At 36.8% G+C, this 25,845-nt stretch overlaps 1 protein-coding gene and 1 long non-coding RNA gene across 6 annotated transcripts in view; one reads left to right on the top strand and one right to left on the bottom strand.

Moving 5' to 3' along the window:
• CTNNA2 (catenin alpha 2) overlaps positions 1-15,208 on the top strand; it is a gene marked incomplete at its 5' end in the record, with an annotated part of 988,253 nt that extends 973,045 nt beyond the window's left edge. For 4 of the 5 annotated variants that reach the window (XM_080812652.1, XM_080812653.1, XM_080812654.1 and 1 more), the window contains one exon: positions 13,972-15,208. In XM_080812652.1, coding sequence (XP_080668778.1) covers positions 13,972-14,259 — 288 coding nt within the window. In that variant the 3' untranslated portion in view covers positions 14,260-15,208. Of the gene's footprint in view, positions 1-11,254; positions 11,372-13,971 lie in introns of all 5 variants that reach the window. The other variant, XM_080812651.1, reaches the window with a different exon arrangement.
• Positions 1-25,845, bottom strand: part of LOC308348524 — a 172,209-nt gene that overhangs the window by 34,611 nt on the left and 111,753 nt on the right. Inside the window, exon 2 of the long non-coding RNA XR_013967343.1 lies at positions 4,890-4,975. This is a non-coding gene — a long non-coding RNA (uncharacterized lncRNA). The remainder of the gene's footprint in view (positions 1-4,889; positions 4,976-25,845) is intronic.

Genomic DNA, 25,845 nt, shown 5'->3' on the forward strand with positions numbered 1-25,845 from the left:
CTTGCCAATTTGGATGCCTTTTATTTTTTTTCTTATCTGATTGTTGTGGCTAGGACTTCCAGTATTATGTTGAATAAAAGTGGCAAGAGTGGACATCCTTGTTGTGTTCCTGATTGTAGATGAAAAGCTCTCATTTTTCACCATTGAGTATGATGTTATCTGTGAGTTTGTGATATATGGCATTTATTATGTTATGTATTTATTATGTTTGTTCCCACCAAACCCACTTTTTGAGAGCTTTTTATCTGAGTGCCTATTGACTTTTGTCAAGTGCTTTTTCTGCATTTTATTGAGATAATCATTTCATTTTTATTCTTTATTGTGTTTATTTGGTATATCAGGCTGATTGATCTGTGCATAGTAAGCCATCCTTGCTTCTCTAGCATAAATCCACTTTGATTGTGGTAAATGTCTTTTTAATGCATTGTTAAATGCAGTTTATTAACATTTTATTGAGGATTTTGCATCTACAGTCATCATTTTTGTTGTGTCTTTGTCTGGTTTTGGTATCAGAGAAATGGCTGACCTTGTAGAATGAGTTCAGAAGCCTTCTTTCCTCTTCTATTTTTTGAAATATATATTAATACTTCTTTAAATTTTTGTGGAATTCATCTGTAAATCCATCTATTCCTGGACTTTTGTTTATTGGGAATTTTTGATTGCCAATCCAATTTCATTACTGTTCATATGATCTATTTCCTCCTGGCTCAGTTTTAGAAGACTATATACTTTATTATTAGTATGATATGATTATTATACTTTCTTTTACATTGAGAGCAGCAGAGGGAAAGGAAGAAACAGGATCTCACTGAGCAGGGAGCCCTATGTGGGGCTCAATCCCAGGACCCAAGCAGAAGGTCCTCAAATAGTTAACCAACTGAGCCATCCAGGCAACCCTCTTTCCTTCCTTCTACAAACTTTGGGGTTTATTCTTACTTTTTTTTAGTTCCTGTAGGTGTAAGATTAGATTATTTACATGAGATTGCTCTTGTTCCTCAAGGTAGTCCTGCATTGCTGTAGATTTCCTCTTAGAACTGCTTTTGCTGTCTCATTGGCATCAGACTATTTTCATTTTTCTCCATTTTTCCTTTCATATTTAATAAATTTGTCAACATGTTGGTTGTTAGTACCATACTCTTTAGCCTCCATGTGTTTGGTTTTTTTTCTTTTTCTCTCTCTTTTTTTTTTTTTTGTAATTGATTTCTAGTTTCAAACCTTTGTGGTTGGAAAAGATGCAGGAAAGGATTTCAGTCTTGAATTTACTGACACTTATTTTGGGAAATAATATGTCATCCTGGAGAATGTTCCATGTGCACTTGAGAACAAGGTGTATTGTTTTTGGATGGAGGGTTCTGTATATATCTGGTGTATTAAACTGGTGTGATGTGTCATTCAAAGACACTGTTTCCTTATTGATTTTCTTCCTGGATGATTTATCCAATGATTTAAGTAGAGTGTTTAAATCCCCCACATTTATTATTTATGTCTGTTAATATCTGCCTTATGTATTTGTATGTTCCAATGTTGGGTGCATGGATGTTTGTAATTGTTATATTCTCTTGTTTCACTGAACCTTTATCATTATGGAATGCCCTCTTTGTCTCTTGTTTTAGTCTATTTTGTATGATATATATTGCTTTTTTGGGGTTTTTTTTGTTCCATTTGCATGGAGTATCTTTTCCCATCTCTTCATTTCCATTTTGTGTGTGTCTTTAGGTCTGCAGTCAGTATCTCTAGGCAGCATCTAGGTGGGTATTTTTTATTTTTGTGATGTATTCCATCACATTATGTCTTTTGATTGGAGAATTTAGATCATTTACATTTAAGTAATTATTGATAGTCATGTACTGATTGCCATTTTGCTCATTGTTTTTTGGCTGTTTTCTTTCTTTGTAATTGACGATTTTCTCTAGTGTTATGTTTGACTTTATTATAGGTTTTTAATTACCCTGAGCTTCATATATAACATCCTAAATATATAGCAACCCTATTGATGGTCACTAAAGTTCAGACACTTTCGAAAAAAACTTTGTTTTTACTCCACCATGCACATTTTACATGTTTTTCTGAGCCCCCCTAACTAATTTTTTTAAGATCCTGATTTTACTACTTTTGTCTTTTAGAGTGTTTGCCTACTGCCTTTAGTGTATATTTTCTTTTACTCATGAAATGTTTTTCTTTCATAAGTTTGCTTCTAGTTATGCCTTTTTTTTTAAATGGGTTTCATCTTGATTATTGTTATCAATTGCTAGTGACTGATTGGGTTATGCTTTGAGAATTCTGAGACCATGTCTGAGACAAAGGTCTGTAAGTGACTGGTCATGCCTACTACATGGCAGCAAGTGTGATACACAACAGCCATCCTTGCTTTATTGGTTTTGGAAGAGACTTGGAGCACTGACAAGTAGGGCTGATCTTGAGGTATCCCATTGTGTTGTTTTGTACCTGTACTAGTTCTTGTTATCTTCTAGCCCTTCTAGGCCACAGCTCAGACACTGTCCTTCTCGTAGATTAGATTTTGTCTTTTAATCATCCCAGACTTTTTTTTTTTTTCCCCATAAGAAGCTCTATTCTCAAAACCTGCCCTTTGCTAACTTATTTGCTTGATAAATGTGAGCACACTCCAACCAAAGGTAGGAGGTTTGTTTGCTCCTGTTCTTGGAAGCTTGTTGGATGGGAATTTAAAGTACCCCTAGAGAAAGTATAGATCCAACAGTCAGAGTTTTGATGGATTTAGATGATGAGATAGTCCAATCTTAAGTAGAGATGGCAGATGCTAGGTCCAGTGGACTAAAGATTAAAAGTAGCCCATTCTGTAGGAAAAGAGATTTAAAACTGTAGAAAACAAGTCTAGGGAACCCAGTTATTTGTGTTTTTTTGATGGAGATGAAGCACCAGGCTTCGGAGGTTGATCTTCACTAGGCCAGAAGAGGCTCCATTTTTTTTTTTTTTGTATTCAATATAATTGTTATTAGTTTCAGGTGTGCAATATAATGAATTAATTATACATATTACTCAGTACACCCCATGATAAGTACCTCTCAATCCCCTTCATATATTTCACTCATCCTTGCACTCATTGCCCTTCTGGCATTCACCAGTTTGTTCTCTAGGAGTCTTTTTGTTTTGTTTCGCTTTGATCACTTGTTTTGTTTCTTCCACTTATGAGTGAAATTATGTGGTATTTGTCTAATTTCACTTAGCATTAGAATCTTTTGAATTAATAGTAGGATTACTGGATCATATGGTAGTTCTATTTTTCCATAGTGGATGAGGATTACTTTTTCTCCACATTTTCACCAGCAATTATTTCTTGTGTTTTTGGTTTTAGTGAAGGGGTTCCATTTTTTTAGGTGAATGAATTTAAACAGTTACACTTTCACCGTAGCATAATTTGTGTTTTAGTAAGAAATAATATAGTAACCAAAATGAAGAGCCTGAATTTTTGGAATTTTAGGTCCTGTAAGTGGTCAGGTAAAAAATTTTATACTATTTATTTTGCTGCCTCTCAAGGTAGAGGTTTAAACCTCACTTTCATAGATTAAATAATCTATCTCTTACTATGGCCATTTTATTTTATACTGTTTTCTCCAGCCCCAGTTAAGCCCCAAATCTTCATAGATACTATGGGTACCATACAGCTACGTAAAACCCCCATGCTTTCTTGTAGTGAATCATGATCTCAAATTTCCTCTTTCTAAAGAATTCAGTAGTATAAGAAAAGATACTAATTTTTTTTTTTAAGATTTATTTATTTATTTATTTGTCAGAGAGAGAGAGGAGTGAGAGTGAGCACAAGCAGACAGAGTGGCAGGCAGAGGGAGAAGCAGGCTCCCTGCTGAGCAAGGAGCCCGATGTGGGACTCGATCCCAGGACGCTGGGATCATGACCTGAGCCGAAGGCAGCTGCTTAACCAACTGAGCCACCCAGGCGTCCCAAGAAAAGATACTAATTTTTTGATGCTTTTTTATTGCCGCTGTGAATTTCTCCATGCCTTTATCCCTGTCATATTAAAACTATGATCTATAGGCATTGGGGTACCTGGGTAGCTCAGTTAAGCATTCAGCTCTTGATCTCAGGGTTGTGAGTTCATGCCCCATGTTGAGCTCCATGATGGGCATGGAGCCTACTTAAACCAAAAAAATATAATATACAGGCATTGAAAGCAAGCCAAAGTGGTGGCAACTTCATTAACAAGAGGGTTGGAGAAAGTCCAAATGCAGGATAGTGGGGGTGGGGTGGGGTAATATTTTGAAAGGAGAAAGAGGAAGAGGTAGAATCCATACAAGAAATATAAGTTTAAAAGACCCTTTTGGACTCAAATGGTAATGTAAGGAAACATGGATCACAGTAATAATAGAAGCTTAAAATTTGTTAAGGGCCTATCATTTGCCAGGCACTCAGCTTTGAGGGCACTATCTCATTTAATACTTAATACTAGAAAGTGCTCATTTCATTTTTACTTTTAAGATTATCAGGTAGAGCTAGGTTAAGTAGCTCCCTCAAAATCACATAGCCAGTGATTAGTCCAAGCAGGGTTGGAATTGTAGAGCACATGCTTTCATTCACTATAAGAGAGGAAAAAATAGGAAGGAGGGGGGCAATAGGGAGAGCAGGAGGTAATGCATGATATGTAAGAATGCATTGGAAAAGGGATCCTGAGGAGAGGCAACAAACCCTCCCAGGAAAGGAGCCTCGTCAGAATTCAGGTAGCAACAGAGGCTTCAACCAGCTCTTTCCACCCTTGATAAGGAGAGGGTCATGAGCTAGATAAGAATTTCCTTTCTCTACTATATGAATAATGCCATGTAACACAATTCTTAGTGGCTGAATGCAAAAAGAAGTAAAAGAAAATAATAATCCAGAACCTTCTGAATATGCTCACTTACCAGGCACAGTCCTCCAGCATCCAAACTTTTTCGTCCTTGACTCTTGTCTACTCCTTTCTTAATTGTTGCACTTTACATGGTGGAGCCTAGGAGACATTTTATGAGACGTTAAATAGCCTTCATCATGTATCAGCAGATCCAACACCCATACAAAGTTAGGCACTTCTGATAGAATGGAGTCCTTTGGTGGCTCATCCATCTTATGAAGATAATGTTCTTATCTTGGACCAAGTCTTGGACAAAGGCTTGTCTGAGATTTGTCTCCCACTAATAATGATACTGGAATATCGATCAAAGGTGGTGATCTTCTGCTAGCTGGCTCTTCTATAGGGAAAGTCAAAAGGAGCTTTAGCCCTTTGAAGAGTTACTACCTGGTATGAACCTTGGATGGTGAGGACATGCTCTGTATTACAGATGACAAGATCAACAATCAATGCATGGTATATTTATATGATGTAAAGATTGGCTTTGTACCCAGGAATATCTCCCAGTCATGATGGGTGCCTAAAAATCCATTGGTACCATTGTTGCCTGTAGTTCTGTCGTTTATGGGAGAACAATAGAGAAAGCCTCTGGGTCAAGAAATCTTGAAGGATTAAAAAAGGAAGGGTATGGAAAAGAAGAAATAAAGAAAAAGGAGTTAGGGAGTTCTAGACAAACAGACATGTCTGTTCCTAACTTTCCAAGGGCCAACACCTCTTGATATTCCCACTTCTCCTTGGGTTTCGAAGGTTAGCAATAATGCCTTGTTTTGGGTTGAGCAAAAACTGTTCTGCCTTTAATAGTGAGAAAAAATGGCTCTAAGCCATATTTAGGAAATTTGTTGACTGTAATTAAGCCTTCATGGGAGTCCCCAAGGTTTACTTACCTATAATTGAAAAAATGCAAATGAAGACAGTTAATCAGTGGACTGGCTGACTATGAAGCGCTACTACCTACCTAAATGAATTAAAAACAAAGACAAGAATTTGTCCCATTGAAAAAGTTACCTGACTGCCAATTGGTAAATTTCTCAGCAAAGCTGTGGAGATTTTTTTCTTTTTTTAGATGGCAGTGCTTTCCTGCTAAGGCCTTTGTCAACTTCATCTTGAGCCATTATATACAGATTTCCTAACAACTGGCCTTCAGCATTGGAAGAGCACCAGCTGCTTCCCTGGCATCACTCAAGGTAGCCCTGAAGAAAAGAACAACAGACCTCTTATCCTCCCCTATGTTGTGATTCATCCACTACTTAAAGTTATAAAACATTTGCTTTTCAAGATACCAAAATGAAATGGGAATACCCCTGGGCTTAAGCCAACTCTTCAGGAGCTATCCTATAGTACGTCAGCTGTCATTTATGGAGGATTGTTACATGTTCTAATGTTACCAGATTTAATGCAGTTTTCTTTTTTGTAACAATTGCAGCATACCTGTGATGGTCATTTCATTTCAGACATCCTACTTATTAATATAGTCAGCTAATTTTTATCACCTGACTTAAAGTAATCCGCCGTATACTTTGAACTTCCTTTAATACTTATGTCTTCTGTTTAATGATTTCTTAATTAAGCAACCCCAATTATGGTATCAGCTATAGGAACAAGAGTAAATACAGCATCATACTTGTCAGCAATCTGACTGGTAGAAACAAAAATGTCAGGTATTAAGTCAATTTAAATACAGAGATAGAGATATCGTAGATGACACATCTGTCAAAATGTGACCTCTTGGAGAAAGGAGCTAAAGACGTTTCTGTTTCCATGCCCCTCAACAGCTTTGGAGGGAGCAAAGTGCTGTGATTGATTCATGCCAGCCATGGCCACCATAAAGATGAGTGGAAGATTCTGCCCTATTATCCAGAAGGAATGCGTTTTTGTTAACTCACTACATTGTTGTTTGACAAAGAATGAGTGGACTAGGACGCTGAAATGAGGGCTTACCACAAAGGAATTCTCTTATTTGCAAATGTGTAAACATCCATAAAGTAGGGAAAGATTCAGTTAGGCTGAACCTTTTCACCATGTCTTTGTTTGCTTGAGTTATTTATTACCCTGGACTTGCTAGAGCTTTTAAAAAGTGCTATTGATATAAACTATGGAAGAAGTAGGCAGGTATTGCAAGGTATTTCAAATGTATCACGGTTTCTAAGGAGATCAAATATCTTTTCAAAGCCTCATGGATTTTTAAAACATGAAATGTTCTTCTTCGTGGATAATAGGCTCCAGTGCTCTGGGTTTCTAACCTCCCATTCATTAACAGCAAAGCTGACTTGTACCAAGGGTTTCTTTCTTTTTTTTTTTTTTTCCCCTCTCTCTCTCCTGCAAGCAATTTGTGACTTCTTTTGGGGAGATAACTGTTTAAATATAAATAGATGACCAGCTTCAGTGGAAAGATTGCAGCTTTCTCAAGGTGTTTACTTTCAACTTATTGTCAGTTCTCCCATTACAACTTCCTCCCTGCAAAACACTAACCCAGACCCGAAGATGTATAGAATAGCCCCATTAGAATACTTGTTAGACATGAAATACTAAGTTATTCCCACTAAAAGATCTTGCAAGAGGCTGAATTGCAGAGCCCTCTTAGACCACTATCAGCTTTAACTTGAGAAAATTAAAATAAAATAGCCTAGACCCAAAGGGGATGGGTCCCAACCCCCAGGCATTTCTAAGTTTTTTGAGGTAACTAAGTAAAACTCCGGTTTTTATACAACAAAATTACCTTGAAATGAATTTGGTTTATTTTAATCTATTTAGTTTAGCTAGTAGTCCCATGCCATTTGCATTATTTTTAATCCAAGGACAGATAGCTTTGTACTGGGGATTTCTGTGAACTACCATTTATGGTTTATTATTTTTTAGTAAAAATCAGCTTTTTGGAAAACAGATTTGTTTCCAAGTTATATTTCTATCTCAGTGTATTAATGTAGAACACACAATGTAACCCAAATTTTCTTCTGTAATTATATATCTTAAGACATTTACTGTGTCCCAGATACGTAACCCAGTGTGTTTCCCTCCACCTCTCTACTATTACTTTGCACTATTGACAATGCCGTGTGTAGGTGAGTTTAAAGGTAGCTGTTAAGTCTAAGCTGTTAAGTCCATTTGTTTTATTGCCGAGTGGTCCCAGAAAGTTCACCATTATTTTCAAGGGTGAAGGATTGCTAATTACATAACAGAAAATAGCCTTGGTTGTCAAAGGAATAGTTAAGATACTTCTTGGTGGTGTTATGCCTTAGATTATTGAAATACTGATTTTGATCCTCAAAGTATAATGCTGAGAAAAATTTTAGTAGATCTATTAAATCCTTTGACCAGAGAAAATATGCATTTAGCATTTTATTATCTTTGTGAAAGCATTAAATAAGGAATATGAAGGGAAGGAGAAACCAGAAATTAACATAGATACCTGTAATCTGCAGAACACTGTTGATAAAATAACTGGGAAAACCAATATAAGCAAAACATGTGGTTTCTTAAAACTGGCCCCCAGAGTTTCATTTCCATCATTTCAATTGCCCCTTTGATAACTTCACTGATATGTAACACAGATACCTCAAGTTCAGAATGTCCTGAGTTAAACTCAATATTGTAGCAACTCCATTTTCCCCTAATTGCCATCATCTGGGTTAAGAACATCAATTTATACCCAGCTATACCAGCTAGGAATTCCAAATTTGTCCTTTTTTATCATTCAGCCATTTAGTAGCAATAACCGCCTACTTCATTCATTAAAGTGAGTTTGGACTATCACTCCCTCCATGATGCTTTTTCTTCCTACCCTATTCCTACCTGACTCAAGGTAGGTCCTGTATTGCTTGTTTTGTTAGTACCTTACATCCTACTAAACAAATTACCAGCATAAGACCTTATAGTTCGTGTCTGTGTATGTGTACCCAACACAAACATGGTGGTTGGCACAAAGTCATAACTATCTGAAGAAATACCTGGATGAATTGCTGTAGGTAGAAGACCAAAAGAGTCTATGAGAATTGAGCATTTCCAGAAATATGGGTGCACTTTGAGAATTTGATTGAATCGTGCAGTTATATTTGTGTCAAAGTCTGTTTCTATTGAAACTGAACACCTCTTGCAAGGTAATCCCTATGTTCATGAAATAGTGTAAAACTTATGACACGGGGTTTCAGAATTCAGATGATCCTGTAAATTTTAAGAGTCATTTTAGGCACTTTTGATGACAATCTTCATCTTTGACATAAGGAACTAGCACAATTACCAATTAATGGAAGAATCACAATTCAGCAGTGTCAACTCTAATATTTCTCTCCATTCAAAACACAAAATGAGGATGGTGTAGGGAAAGAGAAATCTGTCAGAATTTGAGTGAGGTTAAGAAGAAAAGACTAGTACAGAGGCAGTAAAAGAGCCAGAAAAACCCTCTAGAAATGACTATGAAACAGCTCTCCCACCCTTATTTGCTTTTCATGGATTGTAACAGAACAAGATGTGAGGAAACATCTGCTACCTTTTTAAAATAGTACTTTGATATTTAAAAAAAATAGTGACAGAATTAGGAGAAGCCTGATTTCTGTGGTTAGGGACAGCAGACACCTATGAAATGAAATAGGGAGAATTAATTAGTCTAGCATAGCTTGATAGATAATGGGCTGTGGCTTCATCTACCGTGCATGGCTCTGGGAAGTGGCATCAAGTAAGGGTTAGTCCGTGGACACTGGAGTTAGGTTGCCTGGGTTTAAGTCTTGGCTTCGTCATATACCTGCGATGTGATATTTAGCAAGCTCATAGCCCTTCTTTGTCCCAAGTGGACAGATTAGCATTACCTGTCTCAGGCATGGTTGTGAGATTGAATGAAAGAAAGGAAACTTGGGGAGTTCATGCAGAGACTGACACATGGTAGCATTTGCTAAATGTAGGCTTTTTTTTTTTAATTAACTAAAAATTGGGGCACTTAGACTAGATACAGGGACTGAATAGAATGTCCAGAGGAATTAAAAGGCTCTTAAGCAGGAAAAGATACAAATTTCTTTCTACTCCCAGTTTAATCAGTACATATACAGGCTAGCTGGAGGAAGGGCAGAAATACAGTCCACTTTATGGCTGTTAGAAAGCTAAGAACACCAGCCCTGATAAAAGCTTAGAGCACTAAAGTAGCTGAGCCCCACCTAAGGGCGCAACCCGTCATTATAGCTGTGTAATGAATGTGCTTCAGAGACTCTGAACAAGTACAAGAAATCTGCAGGGATCAGATTCTAGTCACTGCTGCCATAAGGGTGAATCCAAGCCAAAAAGGACTAAGAAGGGCTGTGCACTGGGCAGGAACACACCTGAGGCCAGGACATCTAGTTACAAAGAATTCAGGCTCCAAAGACAACTCTAAGAGTCAGAGGTGAGATGGTGGCTCTCATCAAACTCAGTCGTGATAAGTATACAATGGTACCAAGTTTAAGGACAGGCATCTACCCAAACAGAGTTAAACATTGAGATAGGTTCATTCTGAATGATAGGTAGTCACTGAAAAACAAGACCCCAGAGATTAATGAGTGGTTCAGATGGTAGTCTTTGGACTACCAAAAACAGTACAAGTCCTGATCCCTACTTTTGCCCATTACTTCAGACGCAAGTTCTGTTACCTTTCTAAGTTCAAGGATTTTTGGAGCCTAAACCATGCAATTTAATTAAAAGGACAAAGGCAATGCCTAAGCACCTCCTAAGTACTTAGTTATTATTGGTTATTAGGACTTCATTTGTACATATACATTTACATATCTTGTCTGAAATTGCCATAAATAGGTTTTCCTAAACCTTGTATGAAAAGATCTTCTTGCCATGTACCTTAGTCTTTTTAGTGTATTTTTTTTTTGAGATTTTTATTTATTTATTTGACAGAGAGAGCACAAGCAGGGTGAGCAGGAGAAGCAGGCTTTACACTGAGCAGGGAGCCAATGTGGGGCTTGATCCCAGCACCCTGGGATTATGATCTGACCCGAAGGCAGACGCTTAACCAACTGAACCACCCAGGCAACACAGTGTATTTTCTTTAGGAGTGAATCTTTAACTAAACATGACAGGCCTCTGTGCTATTTCAGACAAGCATAAAGGAGATCCATTTTTAAATAAAAGAAATTCTGATTGTGGCAGCAATGATCTAAATCATTAAAATGGATCTAGAGGAATGGCAAAAGTTATTCTTTGGGAATTCAAGTTTTCAGAAAAGGTCAAATTTCTTTTAATTTTAGACTGGGCATATTGTCTAGCAGTATACTGGTTCAGGTTAAGTTGGCCAGGTTCCTCACCTGCTAGCTTTACACCTAGCCACAAATTCATATCTGCCTTACCAGGTACCTTGAATGAAATCATTGGCTTTATATTTCAGAGCTGTCTCACTTTCAACCAATGTATTAGGTTTATTCACAGGATTCCTGCATCAGGCTGGGAGAGCAAAGGGGTTCTGAAGAAGAGACAGGCTATCATATTTTTGCTGCAGAATTAAATACCATCTATCTGAAAATGGAATCTGTGGTAAAAGTTTCCAAATTACTTGTAATTCTTCTCCTTGGATCCACTTAATTCTCCCAAGATTTGCTTTCAGAGAATCATTTAATAATGCAATAAATGCATCTTGTCTTATTTTACTTCTACTAATTCTATTTCCCAGAAGCAAATCTACAGAACTGTCCCTGATACCATTCTCCCCTCTTTACCTATGATACACAATAGAATTAACTTACTTTATGAATGACTATTTCTCATTTTTGAAACCTGACAGACTTACAGGGAACTGTCGATTGGCCAAGGGCTATGATATCTAGCTTCTAAAGAAAACATGGCTGACCCCATCGTCCCAACATTTTCTATCTCTTTAATTATTATACCTGGGGGTATAATAGGAAAGATGTAAAGGTGAAATTTAGCCAGATAACTGGCCCTGATGCTGCCAAACTCATGTATGATCAAAGTTCTGAAATCATTAAATGAAATAAACCTTGAGATAGTCCTTGGGTTTCATTAATCCAGTGGTTCTCAATCTCTAGCTTGTATCAGCATCCTCTGGATTACAAATTTTTGATTCAGAAAGTTTGAGAGTAGCCTTAAGAAATTGCATTTCTAACAGGTTCCCAGGTGATACTGATACTGCTAGTTCACAGACTATGAGAATCACTATACTAATCCATGCTTGGCTTTTCTTCTATTAACATGAATAATCTAGAATTTGCTTTTCTGTAGCTAGATTTCAAAATTTATGCTCTACAAATTAAACATTATGGATTAAGGAGTTATTTTGGTATATGTGCACCTTGTAAGTATAATAAAAGTAGTAAAGTAGTTACTCTATACATCTGGTTGATTTAATTCACAAAACAGTTAATTATCTATTTGCTGAATCATGGCTCTAATCCACAAATCTGTTTGCTTCTATGTTGTTATGGGGTCAATGTAATACTGCCCTTCAATCTATTTTTTAAATAGTGAGGCCTCAGTGCTGTGGTATTGCAAGGAATTCACACATAGAAAGCATCGTCCATTGTTTTCCCCAATGATCTGACTTTATGAGCTTTTCTGGAGGTGGGAGAACTGAGAGCTCATTTGTCATAACTTTTTAAATTTAGCATCACATTTACTTAGCTCTAATGAAGTATGTGTAACAGAGAACAGCCTGAACATTATCACAGAGACCTTAGATGTAATTTCTGATGTGCTCCATCACTGCTTGGGACACCCTTTGGTCACAAAAAATGGCAAGAAGTTAAAGTGAGGGCAAGCCACGTCACATAGGGCAGCTGCAGTGTTTGGGGTACCTTAGTTTTAAAAATTTGCTAATCACCTTGCACCCAGAAGGTGTATATCTAACTCCCATTCATGAATGCAGCTAGAGTCCATCAATCTCAACAATGAGAAACATTCTTGGATTCCTCATTGAACTGCAATGTATTTAGTTCCTTAGCTGATATTACAAGAAGTTTGATGAATAATCAGACTATGCTTAAGCACCCAAGAGGCTAGAGTAATATTTGCAGTCAGCTGTTAATTCTTTCCTCTTACTAGGGTCACTTGTGGAATCCTGGCTGAAAGGGAGTCTGGGAAATGCAGTTTTGAACTTTCCAAGCATCTGTAGTCCAGGAAGTGAAGCAGGTTGAAACAGATATTGAATGGTTTCATAGACAGTATACACCACACTGTCAAACTGGGTTAAAACAAACAAACAAAAAAAGTGAACCAAAAACACCCCTGGCTTTAGAGTCTAAGGATGAGCTTCTAAACCTACTATAAGATGTGACTTGTTACAGTATTTTAGCTATCCTACCAAACAGTGGGGCAGTATGATACAGTCTTTAAGGATTTCATCCCTTAATCTGTATAAAGCACCAGTTTTCTCACCATAAAATGCAGTGACAATAATAGCTACCTCCTGGGGTGCTTGTGAGTTAAATGGAGAAATACAAAGTTCTTAAAATAGTATTTGCCACATAGTAAGAAATCAGTAGTTCATTAACATGTGGATATGGGGGTCTCACTGACCTGCGAGAGCCTGACATAATTCTTATTTTTGTAAGAGGTATATTTAAGACCTGAGAATAGTTAAATAGATATTCAAGTCCAATGAACACATCAGTAAAAGGCAGTGCACCATAGGTGTGTTTCTCTGCTTAGCTGCCTGCATTCCTATCATACCTGAGCTCAGGATGGAGAAACTGTCTATATTTCCAGGAGTAGAGCTGTAAAATTGAGATATAACTCTGTACTTTTTTATTGTACAGTGCCTGCCAAATGGCTTTTAAGCATTGAGTTATTCTCAGCCTTACCAAACAGCCTAATGTAACAACATGAGATGTTCCACTTTGGAAAACTTGTGTTACATTGGAACCCTTACATGCTAAAAAGAGCTTGGTCTTTAAAGGTATTAGAGTTTTAGAAAGCTATGCCTTAGCGTATCCTCCTTTTTTATTTTTACCTTGGGATTAAGGATAGAAGAGAGTGACTGCTATGTAACTCGTTCACATTATCATGTAATAATTTTGCTCTTTTTTTTGCACAACACTGAACTGTGAAGTTACACCACCATCTTGTGAATGCTGTGCCGTGACTAATCCAGGTGTATCTCTCTCCTCCTCCTGCTCTAGCTGGACAGTGCCACATCACTCATCCAGGCAGCTAAAAACCTGATGAATGCTGTTGTCCTCACGGTGAAAGCATCCTATGTGGCCTCAACCAAATACCAGAAGGTCTATGGAACAGCAGCTGTCAACTCACCGGTTGTGTCTTGGAAGATGAAGGCCCCAGAGAAGAAGCCCCTTGTGAAGAGAGAAAAGCCTGAAGAATTCCAGACACGAGTTAGACGAGGTTCCCAGAAGAAACACATTTCGCCTGTACAGGCTTTAAGTGAATTCAAAGCAATGGATTCATTCTAGGACGATAGGCTTTAATAAGAAAGCTTTTTTTTTTTTTTTTTTTCTCCTTCTCCTTTTCTTTTTAATTCCATTTTTGTATGCATACCTGCCGACTCGTATGCCTCTGGCATGGGGAAATTAAGGGAGCAGTGTCTGTTTGCATGTGAGATGAGATGTGATCAATACTACTGATTCATCAGTAGCTGGGGAGGGAACAGGGAATTCCTGTCCTGAGGTGGTACAGAACTGTCCTTTGCAACATTCTCATAAAATTGGGCAAAGAGTTCGCATTGCAATGTTTATGGGAGTGGGAGGGATGGGGAAAATAAACTTAATTTTACAAAAGCAAACTCTAATGCATGCAAGAATCATTAGGTTGGCAGGTATCTTAAGTGAAAAATCTGGAAGTGTAATGGTAGAACATAAAGCTTGTATTGCTTCTGTTTCAGTGCAAAAATGTACTAGCCAATACGCTGAAGTGTGTGGCCCACAAATTGAACAATTTAACTTTGAAGTCATATCCATGATATTAAGTGGATTTTTTACTAAGGAGAAAACTAACTCATCCAGTCAAAATGTTTCTTTTAATCTGTATTCTTTCTCTCGTAGTAGTGCCATTACTAGTGCTCATATTTTCAATTTTTCCCCCTTTACTGAAAATAAACACTTATTTGAGACAATTACAATCCTTCTGGGGGCACTGGAAGCACAATATATGGTGATCCATATTTTACTTTAAAAACATTTGAACTATGATTTTGCTAGAAATAGGAGACCCAGTGGTGGAATGATAGAAGAATGGAAAATGATGACGTGTGAAGGTTTAGAGGCAAATACATAGGTGTAGCTCGGAGTGCTGGTATCTAATATGCCATTGTATCCACTAACTCAAAATAAACACATATAATCTGGAAATCTGACAAATGCTTCTTTTTTTAAAAATGCATACTTAATAAAAGTTTTGAGCATCTTCTTGAAAATTGGTTAAAAATGCTTTTTGTTTTTAGAGATTGGGGATAAAATTGGTGGTATCGCCAGGTCATCTTTGGAGTCCAGAAATTGCTTTTATTTCATGTTTTTTCCATTTGTTTTTATTCACTTTCAAACAATCTAAAATGATGAAGTCATGCGTTAGACTTATCTGGGCCATGTTCAACCCTAGGCTACACTAATGTGTTCTCAAACTGAATAAAAAAAATTCTAAGGAGGCTCATTAATTTCAAAATATTTTCTCTCCCAACTATGAAAAGAAGGCCCCTCTCCCATTACTTAGGAAGAGTGGGCTGTAGTCTTTCAGCTATGGCTTGAGGAGAAGAAGTCCCCAAATGTTCATCTGAGTGCTCCAAACTCCTATCATTTGACTTGTCCCTACAGGTTAGCATGTTACAGTACGTCTCCAGAAGACTTCTGGTAAAATAAGGTGTGTTTCTTAGCACTATGATAATGTCTTGGGAGTCATAGACCCCAAGGCTATTTTAGTTTAGGTGAAAGGTCCCAAAGAGATCTAGGAGTTGGAGAAAGAGAGCAGCTTAGTCAACATTATATTTAGATATGGTTTTATTCCTCATCCAGACTCAGAATGATCTATCAAGGAGAAGACTCCCCATGAATGTTGTAGATGAATTTTCACTACTACTACACAACTATTTCAATTAGACTGCCCCCTCAATTTGCACACACATTGAGAGAGGCATTCACTGACCTTCATTCTTTCAGATATTTATGGAATGATGACTTGGAGCCAGGTACTAAGCTGAACATAGCACCCAGTGAACATATTGGCAGGCTTCCTTATTAACACTTGAGTATGGCATAATTCTCTGGGTTTGTGCATTATTCTATGATTTAAGGGGCTGCAGGAATTAAGTAATCTTCAGATCAGCCAAGGAACTTATAAACGCCTTGAGAAATCATAAAACATATTTAGCAGGGATCAGAGGAGCATATAGAGAATGCCTTTGACTTTGCTCTATAAATCTTAAATGTTTTAGTACATGCTTATGAACAACATTTATGTGTGTGTTTTCTGGAAATCAATCCTTGCTTTTTTATCACTATCCACTATTGTTCTTGTGATCAAAGAAAACTACTCAAAAAGAAATTAAATATAGACACTCTGCTGAGAGCACTACAACAATGAAAAGGCCTATTGTTCGTTTCCTGTCCTTAAGAAACGTAAGTCTAGTTGAAATGATATAGACAGAAAAGAGATAAGTAAATATGACGGAAAAGCTCAATATGCCAAATGAATGTGGTAAAGTGATAAGTACTCTCTAAGACTAAAGAAGTCAGAACACATTAAGGACTGAATTATTTGGGGGAGGATTAATAGAAGAGGTTGGATTTGGAAATGAGTAAATAAACAGTAAATATATCCTAAATGAGTGAAAGATAAAAATTAATAAATTTGGTAAGGGGATGACTGGGGTGGGCATTCAAAGAAAAAGAATAGCATACTTCAGGGTCTGGCAACAAGTGCAGTTGCAGGGAACATGAGTGTCATGGTGGGGACTAGTGGGAAATCAATGTGGAGATGTGGTATGAGGCTAAACTGTAAAGGGTCATGAAGGAGTGTGACCATTATCCAATAGGTAGTATGGAGTTTTAAATGGGCTGGTGATACAGACAAAACAGTGCCTTCATAAGATATACCTGATAATACGTGGGAATATAAAGGCTGAAAGGACTGAGGTTAGTTAGATGGAAAAAAATGTGACAGAACTATAAGAAGGAACTGCAGTTACTTCTTGAATAACTAGATTTGAGGTAAGAGAATGATTAAAGTATATAATTTATGCAGGAAGATTAGAGTCAAAACTGAGAATTATCTACAAAGGATAAACATGGGTTAGATAAAAAGATGAATGTATAGTATATTTGAGAAAATGCAGTTGGTAATTAATCCCAAGTAAATGGAGTTACTTGGGTTATTTTCTACAGAAGTAGCATTTGGGGATGCATGAAGATGGATGTTCCTAATGGGAGGAAATGAAATAAATCTCAATTTCCTTTGTCTCTCTGCTAAGATTGGTGGTTCAAAAGACAAAATCTTTATATTCTCTAAGGACCTAAACTATCCAGGAAATCATAGATTATCAGATCTGTAGTTTCTTTTCATTAAATATTCAAGAATATGAAGTCAACTTTATTTTTAGAAGTCAACTTTTATAAACAATTGGGTTATGGTTTTTGCTCATGGAGAAATAGCACATTAGGTGTCATCATTATGGTCATCAATTTTTGACCATCAGTAATATAGCACCTTCCAGACACTTTAGGTATAAAGATCTACAAAATACTGTATATAGCTGAATCTTCCAGCAAAATAAGCACTCAGAAATATTGTGACTTGATAAATTATAGTCCCTAAATTTGCTGGTAATAGATTTTAGTCATTTGATTTTTATTGCTGTGTCATTACATATTAACCAAGTCAAAGGGGTTGGTACTTACTCTTCACTTGAAGATTTTTAAAGGTAATGAGAGGAAGTAAATTAACTACAGGAGGCTGTTAATAATGGTATTTAGAAAAATAGTGCTGAGGAGTGCTATCAACAACATGGTGGACTAGGATACTCCAGGCCCTTGTTCCCCCATGAAAATACAAAGTAAGTAACAATACACCGACTGCAGTATCTTTGTGGGAACCCTAGAAACCAGTTAAGGATTTGCAGCAACCAAGCAAATGTCTAAACAAGATGAAGTCACAATCAGTATGGAAAGAAATTTTGTGGTGTTATTGCTCAGTCATGCCCTGCCTCTTCCTGGCACACCATGATCAGGGGGAAACTCTCCAGTTCTTTGTTCTTCCCATACAATGGAAGGGAAGGATTGGAACTTGTTTGAAGTGTTCTGGTCCACTGGTCTTCCTGAGGAACTAATTTCTGTTTTGCTTCATTTGCAGCTCAGGTGGAAATGGTGGCATAGTTTGGTTATCAGGTTGAAGACCACTGAAAGCAGTGGCAGTCACTACTGCATGTAAGAGCTGCAGGGAGGCTCCAGACCTGTGGGCTCCTGGACGTGAGAGAGTATGCACAGAGGAATACAACAGAATATCTAAGATCTTGAAGGCTGCCATGTAGAGGGGAGGGATGGGGTGTGGGTAATGAACACACACAGTCCCAGGGAACAGGTATGCTTAGAAAGACTTGAGAAGACCACAAGCCTTCATGCCATGTTGATTTCCGTCACAGAGCTAGTCAATAAAGGCAGGAAAAGACCCTGGTGTTTTGTTTTTCCAAATTACCATCTATATATTGTCTATGAGTGACTCACTTTAGATCTAAGCAAACATATAGGCTGAAAGTAAAAAGATGGAGAAAAAAATCCATATAAAGAACAACCCAAAGACAGGAGGATGGCTATTCTAATATCAAACAAAATATGCACTAATTCAAAGCTGTTATTAGATACAAAAGGCACTACATGATAATTTAAATGTCAACGCACCAGAGAGATGTAATTACAAACATCTATGCACCAAACATCAAAAACTCCTAAATATATAAGACAAGCATTGACTGGATTGAAGAAAATCTTCAGAATAATAAGCAACCTCACTCAAGAATGCATAGGACAGACAGGCAGATGATCTATAAGGAAATAGAAAACCTGAAGAACACTATAGACCACTTGGACCTAACAGACATTTGCAGAACATCCCACCCAACCAGAGAATACATGTTATTCTGAAGTACACATGAAATATTCTCCAGGATAGACCAGATATTTGGCAAATAAGTTTTAATCAATTTTAGAAGCCTGAAATTATACAAAGTAGCTTTTCTTTTTTTTTTTTTAAAGATTTTATTTATTTATTTGACAGACAGATCACAAGTAGGCAGAGAGACAGGCAGAGAGAGGGGGAAGCAGACTCCCTGCGGAGCAGAGAGCCCGATGTGGGGCTTGATCCCAGGACCCTGGGATCATGACCTGAGCTGAAGGCAGAGGCTTAACCCACTGAGCCACCCAGGTGCCCTCAAAGTAGCTTTTCTGATCACAATGGAATTAAACTAGATTAGGAGAAAGAATACAAAAAAATCCTCAACTTCATGGAAATGAAACACAACCAATTTGTCAAAGAAAAAATATCACAAGGGAAATTCAGAAGTATCTTGAGATAAAAAAAATTAAACATACCAAAACTTATGGCATGAAGTAAAGACAGTGCTAAAGTATAAATTTATAGTTGTAAATAATTTCAGTAAAATAAAGTCTTACATCAACAACCCAAATTAACATCTCAAGGAACAAGGGGGGAAAAAAGCTAAATTCAAAGCTAATAGAAGAAAGGAAATAATAAAGATTAGGTCAGATATAAGGAGAAAAATGAAAACCAAGGGTCCTTTAAAACAAAAAGTCAAATTGACAAACTTTTAGCTAGGTTGACAAAAAAATAAAAAATTGAATCATAAATGAAAAGGGTCATCTCTATCGATTTTACAGAAATGAATTATAAGGAAGTACTATGAATAGCTCTTCAACAACAAAATGTATAACCTAAATGAAATGGCTGAGATCATAGAAATACACAACCTAAAAATACTAAATCCTGAAGAAAAGGAAAATATGAACAGACCCATAACCAGTAAGGAGATTGAATCAATAATCAAAACTCTCCCAACAAAGTAAGCTCAGGGTCAGATGGCTTCACTGGTGAATTCTAACAAACATTCTAAGATGTAAAACCAATCCTCTTCAAACTCTTACTAAAAATTTAAAAGGAGGGAACACTTTTATACTCTTTCTATGAGGCCAGAATTGTTCTGATAACAAAGCCACACAAAGATACTACAAGAAAACTACAGACCAATATCCCTGATGAATGTTGATGCCAAAATCATCAAATGAGGAAAAGGAATTCAACAGCACATTAAAAGGGTTACATAACATAACCAAGTGGAATTTATTCTAGATGTGCAAGGATGTTTTAACATACAAAGATAATGACTGTGATGCAGTACATTAACAGAATGAAGGGGGAAAAATCAATTATCTTAGTTGATGAAAAAACAGTTGACAAAATTCAATAATTTTTCATAATAAAAACAATAAAAGATCTAGGAATAGAAGGAAATTACCTCAAAATATTAAACAGCTGGTGTGAAAAACCCATAGCTAACATCTTACCAATGATGAAAGACTGAAAGCTTCTTCTCTAAGAACAGGAACAATGACAAGGATGTCCATTTTAATCCATTCTTTTAAACATATTATTTGAGATCTTAGCCAGAGAAATTAGGCAAGAAAAATAAAAAGCATCCAAATTAGAAATGAAATAAAATTACCTGTGTTTGCAGGTGACTTGTTCTTACATGTAGAAAACCCTAAATACTACAAATCTTTTGCAACAATTAAATTTTGCAGGGTTGCATACTACAAAATCAACACACAAAATTTAGTTGCTTTTGTAGATACTAGCAAAGAACAATTCAAAAAAGGAAATTAAAAAAATTCCATTTACAATAAGATCAAAAAGAATAAAATATTCATTAATAATTTAACTAAGGAGACAAAAGACTTGTACAGAGAAGACTACACATCACTGAAAGTAATTGAAGAATACATAAATAAGTGGAAAGACACCCAATGTTCATGGTTTAGAGGACTTAATCTTGTTAAGGTGTTGATACTACCCAAGGTGATCTACAGACACAATGCAATTCCTATCAAAATCCCAACAGGCTTCTTTTTGCAGAAAGAGAAAAAATCCTCCCTAAAATTTATATAGAATAACAAAGGACCCTTAAGTAGCCAAAACATTCTTGAAAAGAACAAAGTCAGGGGCTTCACATTCCCTGATTGTGAAAGTTATTACAAAGCTATAGCAATAAAAATAGTGTCATACTGGCATAAAGACAGACACATGAACCAAAGGAATAGAGAGCTCAGATATAAACCCTCACACATATGGTCAAATGATTTCTGACAAGAGTGCCAAGACCATTAAATGGGGGGAAAGATAGTTTTTTTCCAACAAATGGTGCTGGAAAAAAAATGGATATTCCTATGAAAAGAATTAAGTGGGAGCTCTTATCATATACCTTACACAAAAACTAACTCAAAATGGATTGATGATTTTAACATAAAACCTAAACTATAAAATCTTGCAAGAAAGCATAAGGGAAAATCTTAATGACATTAACTTTTGCAATGACTTTGCAATCAGACACCAAGAGCACAGGAAACAAAAGAAAACATAAATTGGACATCAAACTTCAAAAAAACCCAAAAAAAACCCTCCCCCAAATTATGTGCATTGGAAGACACAAACTAAAAGGGCAACCCACATAATGGGAGAAAATATTTGCAAATTATGTATCTAATAAGTGGTTAATAATCTGATGAGCACTGGGTGTTATATTTAACTGATGAATCACTGAACACTACATTGAAAACTAATGATGTACTGTACATTGGCTAATTGAATTTAAATTAAAAAATAATTAGACTATATAAAAATCTTTCAATTCAACACTAAAAATCAATCAACCTGATTAAAGAATGGGCAAAATACATGAATAAACATTTATTCAAAGATGTGATACAATGGCCAATAAATAAGAAAAAGAAATTCAACAAAAATGTGCGTGTGGTGGGGATAAAAATTTAGTGCTTATAGAATGAGTTCAAATTTAAGTAACTATCAATTTGTATGGACTGCTATATACATAAGATGTTATATATGAACCTAATGATATCACAATTTTTTTTTAAAAAGCTATAATTGGTACACAAAAAAATAAAGACAAAGGATTATAAGCATAACACTAAAGAAAGCCATTAAATCACAAAGGAAGAAAGCAAGAGAAGCAAAAAGGATTGGAAAACTACAAAACCAAATATAAAACAAATAACCAAATGGTAATAAATACATACCTATTAATAATCACTTTAAATGTAAGTGAACTAAGTGGTCCAATCAAAAGACATAGGGTGACTGAATGGATAAAAAAGCAAGTACCATCTTTATGGTGCCTACAAGAGACTCATTTCAGATCTAAAAACACATGCCAACTGAAAATGAAGGGATAGGAAAACATTTACCATGCAACTGGAAGAGGAAAGAAAGCTGGGGTAGCAATACTTATGTCAGATAAATGGGCTTTAAAACAAAGATTGTAACAAGAGATAAGGACATTACATAATGATGATTCAACAAAAGAATATAACAATTGTAAATATCTATGCACCCAATATAGAAGCACTGTAATACATAAAGGAAGCATTGACAGACATAAAGGAGAAAATTAAGAGTAATACCATAACATTAAGGGATTTTAACATCCCATTTAAATGAAGGGATAGATCATTCAGGCAGAAAATCAACAAGAAAACAGTGTCTTTGAATGGCACATTAGACCTGATGGACCTAACATATATTCAGAATATTCCATCCAGAAAGAGTGGAATACAGATTCTTCCCACTGCACATGGAGCATTTTCCAGAACAGATGGCATTTTAGGCCACAAAAGGAGTCTCAATAAATTTATGAGGACCGAAACCTTATGAAGCATTTGTTTTCCAAACACAATAACATGAAACTAGAAATCAATTGCAAGAAAAAGACCTGAAGTTTGGCTGGGAAGATGGCAGAGTAGGAGGACCCTAAACTCACCTGGTCCCATGGATACAACTAGGTACCACTCACATCTGCATAAAAAACCCAGAAAACAACATGAAGATTGGAGGAATTAATTCCACAACTAAAAGTAGAGAAGAAGTCACAATGAAGAAGGTAGGAAGGATGAAAACATAGATTGGGAGCAAAATGGACCATGGTCATCTGTGGTGGGGAGGGAGCCAGTGGTATGGAAAAGGGTGAAAAACAGACATCAGGGAGCTCATGAATGGGGAGAACTAATTCTCATAACATTTGCTTTTGAAAGAGAGATAGGTTGATTTCTGTGAGTTCTTACAACTAGCAGGACTTAAAGCTCAGAATTTAAAAAAGCTGTGGGCTCAGCTGTGGGAGAGCCCAGAGGGCTTTAGGAAGCAGAATCCCCACCCTTAAAAACAAAGTACCACAAAGAGCCCTTTCAGATACAGCTTAGAACTAGCACTTTGAAAAACAAGGAGTTAAAGTGGGGAGGAAGAGTGATTTGCTCATCTCTGAGAATAGCACTGGAGAGACAGGGATCACTGAGAGATCCCTCCAGGAACAAAGGAGCTGGCAAGTGCCTTTTCTTCCCAGAATTCACCAGTATGAACAATAGCCACCTGTGGGAGCCAGTGTAGTACCAAAATCTCCTTACCTAACTTGAGCACACCAAGCCCTGCCACAGCCCCTCTCCTGTATGGGTCAGTGGACCTGCCTTCCCAGTTACGCTAGCCTTAGTACTTGTGCTATGGGTCCCTTGCCAGGAAGACTGGCCCAAACCCTGATGATGCCACATCTCCCAACCCCACATATTTTGTGGAACCTCAGTTCCAGCAGCAGCAGGGGCAGGTCTCACTTCACAAGCAGACCACTGCATACCTTATTAAAGTGCATCCCACCTCTGTTGGGGACCAAGCACTGCCCACAATAGGCAAAGAGACCCTCTGCAGACAACTACACCGAAGGAAAAAGAGGCCAAGACTCAATAGCACAGCATACACACAGGAGACATTCCATGAAGTACCAGGCATTGAGGAACAGGGGACATTGCATTGGAGGGTGCTACAAGACCTCTTCTTTACAAGGCTATTATCATTAAGAGCAAGAGAAGTAGCTGACTTTCCTAACAAACAGAATCAGGCACAGAGTTACATAAAATGAAGAAACAGAGAAACATTTCCCAAATAAAAGAACAGGACCAAACCACACAGCAAGAGACTTAAGCAAAATGTCCATAAATAATAAGCATGATAGGGATTTTAAAGTAATGATCCCAAAGAAATTCACTGGACTTGAGGAAAAAGTGAAGGACATCAGTGAGACTCCTAAAACAGAGATAAAAAAGAACCAATCAAAGATCAAGAACACAATAAATGACAATAGAAATACATTTGAAGGAATAAATAACAGGCTAGATGAAACAGGAGATCAAATTAATGACTTGGATAACACTAATGGAAAGTGACCAAGCTGAGCAAAGGAGGAAAGAAAATCATGCAGTTGAGAATCATGCAGTTGGGAATTCAGTGACTGCATCAAGCATAACAACATTTGCATTATATGGATCTCAGAAAAAGGGGGAGAGAGTTAAGGGGACAGAAATTTTATCTGAAAAAATAATAGCTGAAAACTTCTCTAATCTCTAGAAGGAAATATATTCAGATCCAGTAAGCACAGAAATCCCCCCCAAAAATCCAACTGAAAGAGGCTCACACCAGCACACATGATAATTAAGATGGCAAGAAAGGAGTGCTAAAGTAAAAAGAAAAGCAGCACGACAAAATAAGACAGTTACATATAAGGGGAAAGCCAGTAAGTCTATCAACAGACTTTTCAGCAGAACCTTTGCAGACCAGAAGAGAGTGGCATATGATATTCAAAGTGCTGGAAGGAAAAAAATCTGCAGAGAATACTTTATCCAGCAAAGCTATCATTCAGAAGAGAATGAGAAATAAAGAGCTTCTCAAACAAAAACGAAAGGAGGTCACGAACACTAAGCCAGCCCGATAAGAAATACTAAAGGGGAATGTTTGATTGGAAAGCAAAGACCATAAGTGAGAGTATGAAAAGTCAAAACAAAACAACAAAAAAAAAAACGACAAAAGCGATAAAAATTAGTTTCTATAAAAGTCAGTCAAGGGATTCAGAAAATAAGAGAACATAAAATATGACAATATATACCTCAAACAGGGAGGGGAGAAGGGTAAAGAATGGGTTCAAACTTAGGGAACTATCAACTTCATACAGACCACTATATGCAGAGGATGTTGTATACAAACCTGATGGCAACCACAATAAAAAAACAAGTAATATACATACAAAGAATAAAGAGAAAGGAATCCAAGTATATCACTAAGGAAAGCCAACAAACTTGTGGCACCTGGGTGGCTCAGTCCATTAAGCATCCAACTCTTGGTTTCAGTTCAGGTCATGATCTCACAACTGTGGGATTGAACCCTCTGTCAGGCTCTCTGCTCATCAGGGAGTTTGCTTCAGATACTCTCTCCTTCTCACTCACCCTCTCTCTCTATCTCAAATAAATAAATAAAATCTTAAAAAAAAAAAAAGCCAACAAAGCATGAAAAAAAGAAAAGGATTAGAGAAAAACTATAGAAACCACAAAAAAGTAACAAAACGGCAATACATATCAATAACTTATTTTGAATGTAAATAGACTAAATGCTACGATCAAAAGACATAGGGTGATGGAGTGGATAAGAAAAAAAAAAAAAGTACCCATCTATATCCTGTTTCCAAGAGATTCATTTCAGATCAAAAGATATCTACAGATGGAAAATGAGGGGACAGAGAAACATTTATCATACAAATGGGCCAAAGGAAAGCTGGGGAGGTGATATTTATATTAGACAAAATAGATTTCACTTTTAAAAGATTTATTTGAGAGTGAGAGAGTGTACGAGTGGGGAGGAGGGTCAGAGAGATAAGGATAGAGAGAATCTTAAGCCGTCTCCATGCTCAGCATGGAGCTCAGTGTGTGGCTGGATCT

This window comes from Martes martes (genome assembly GCF_963455335.1).
Source record: "Martes martes genome assembly, chromosome: 9".
In the NCBI taxonomy this organism is placed as follows: domain Eukaryota; kingdom Metazoa; phylum Chordata; class Mammalia; order Carnivora; family Mustelidae; genus Martes; species Martes martes.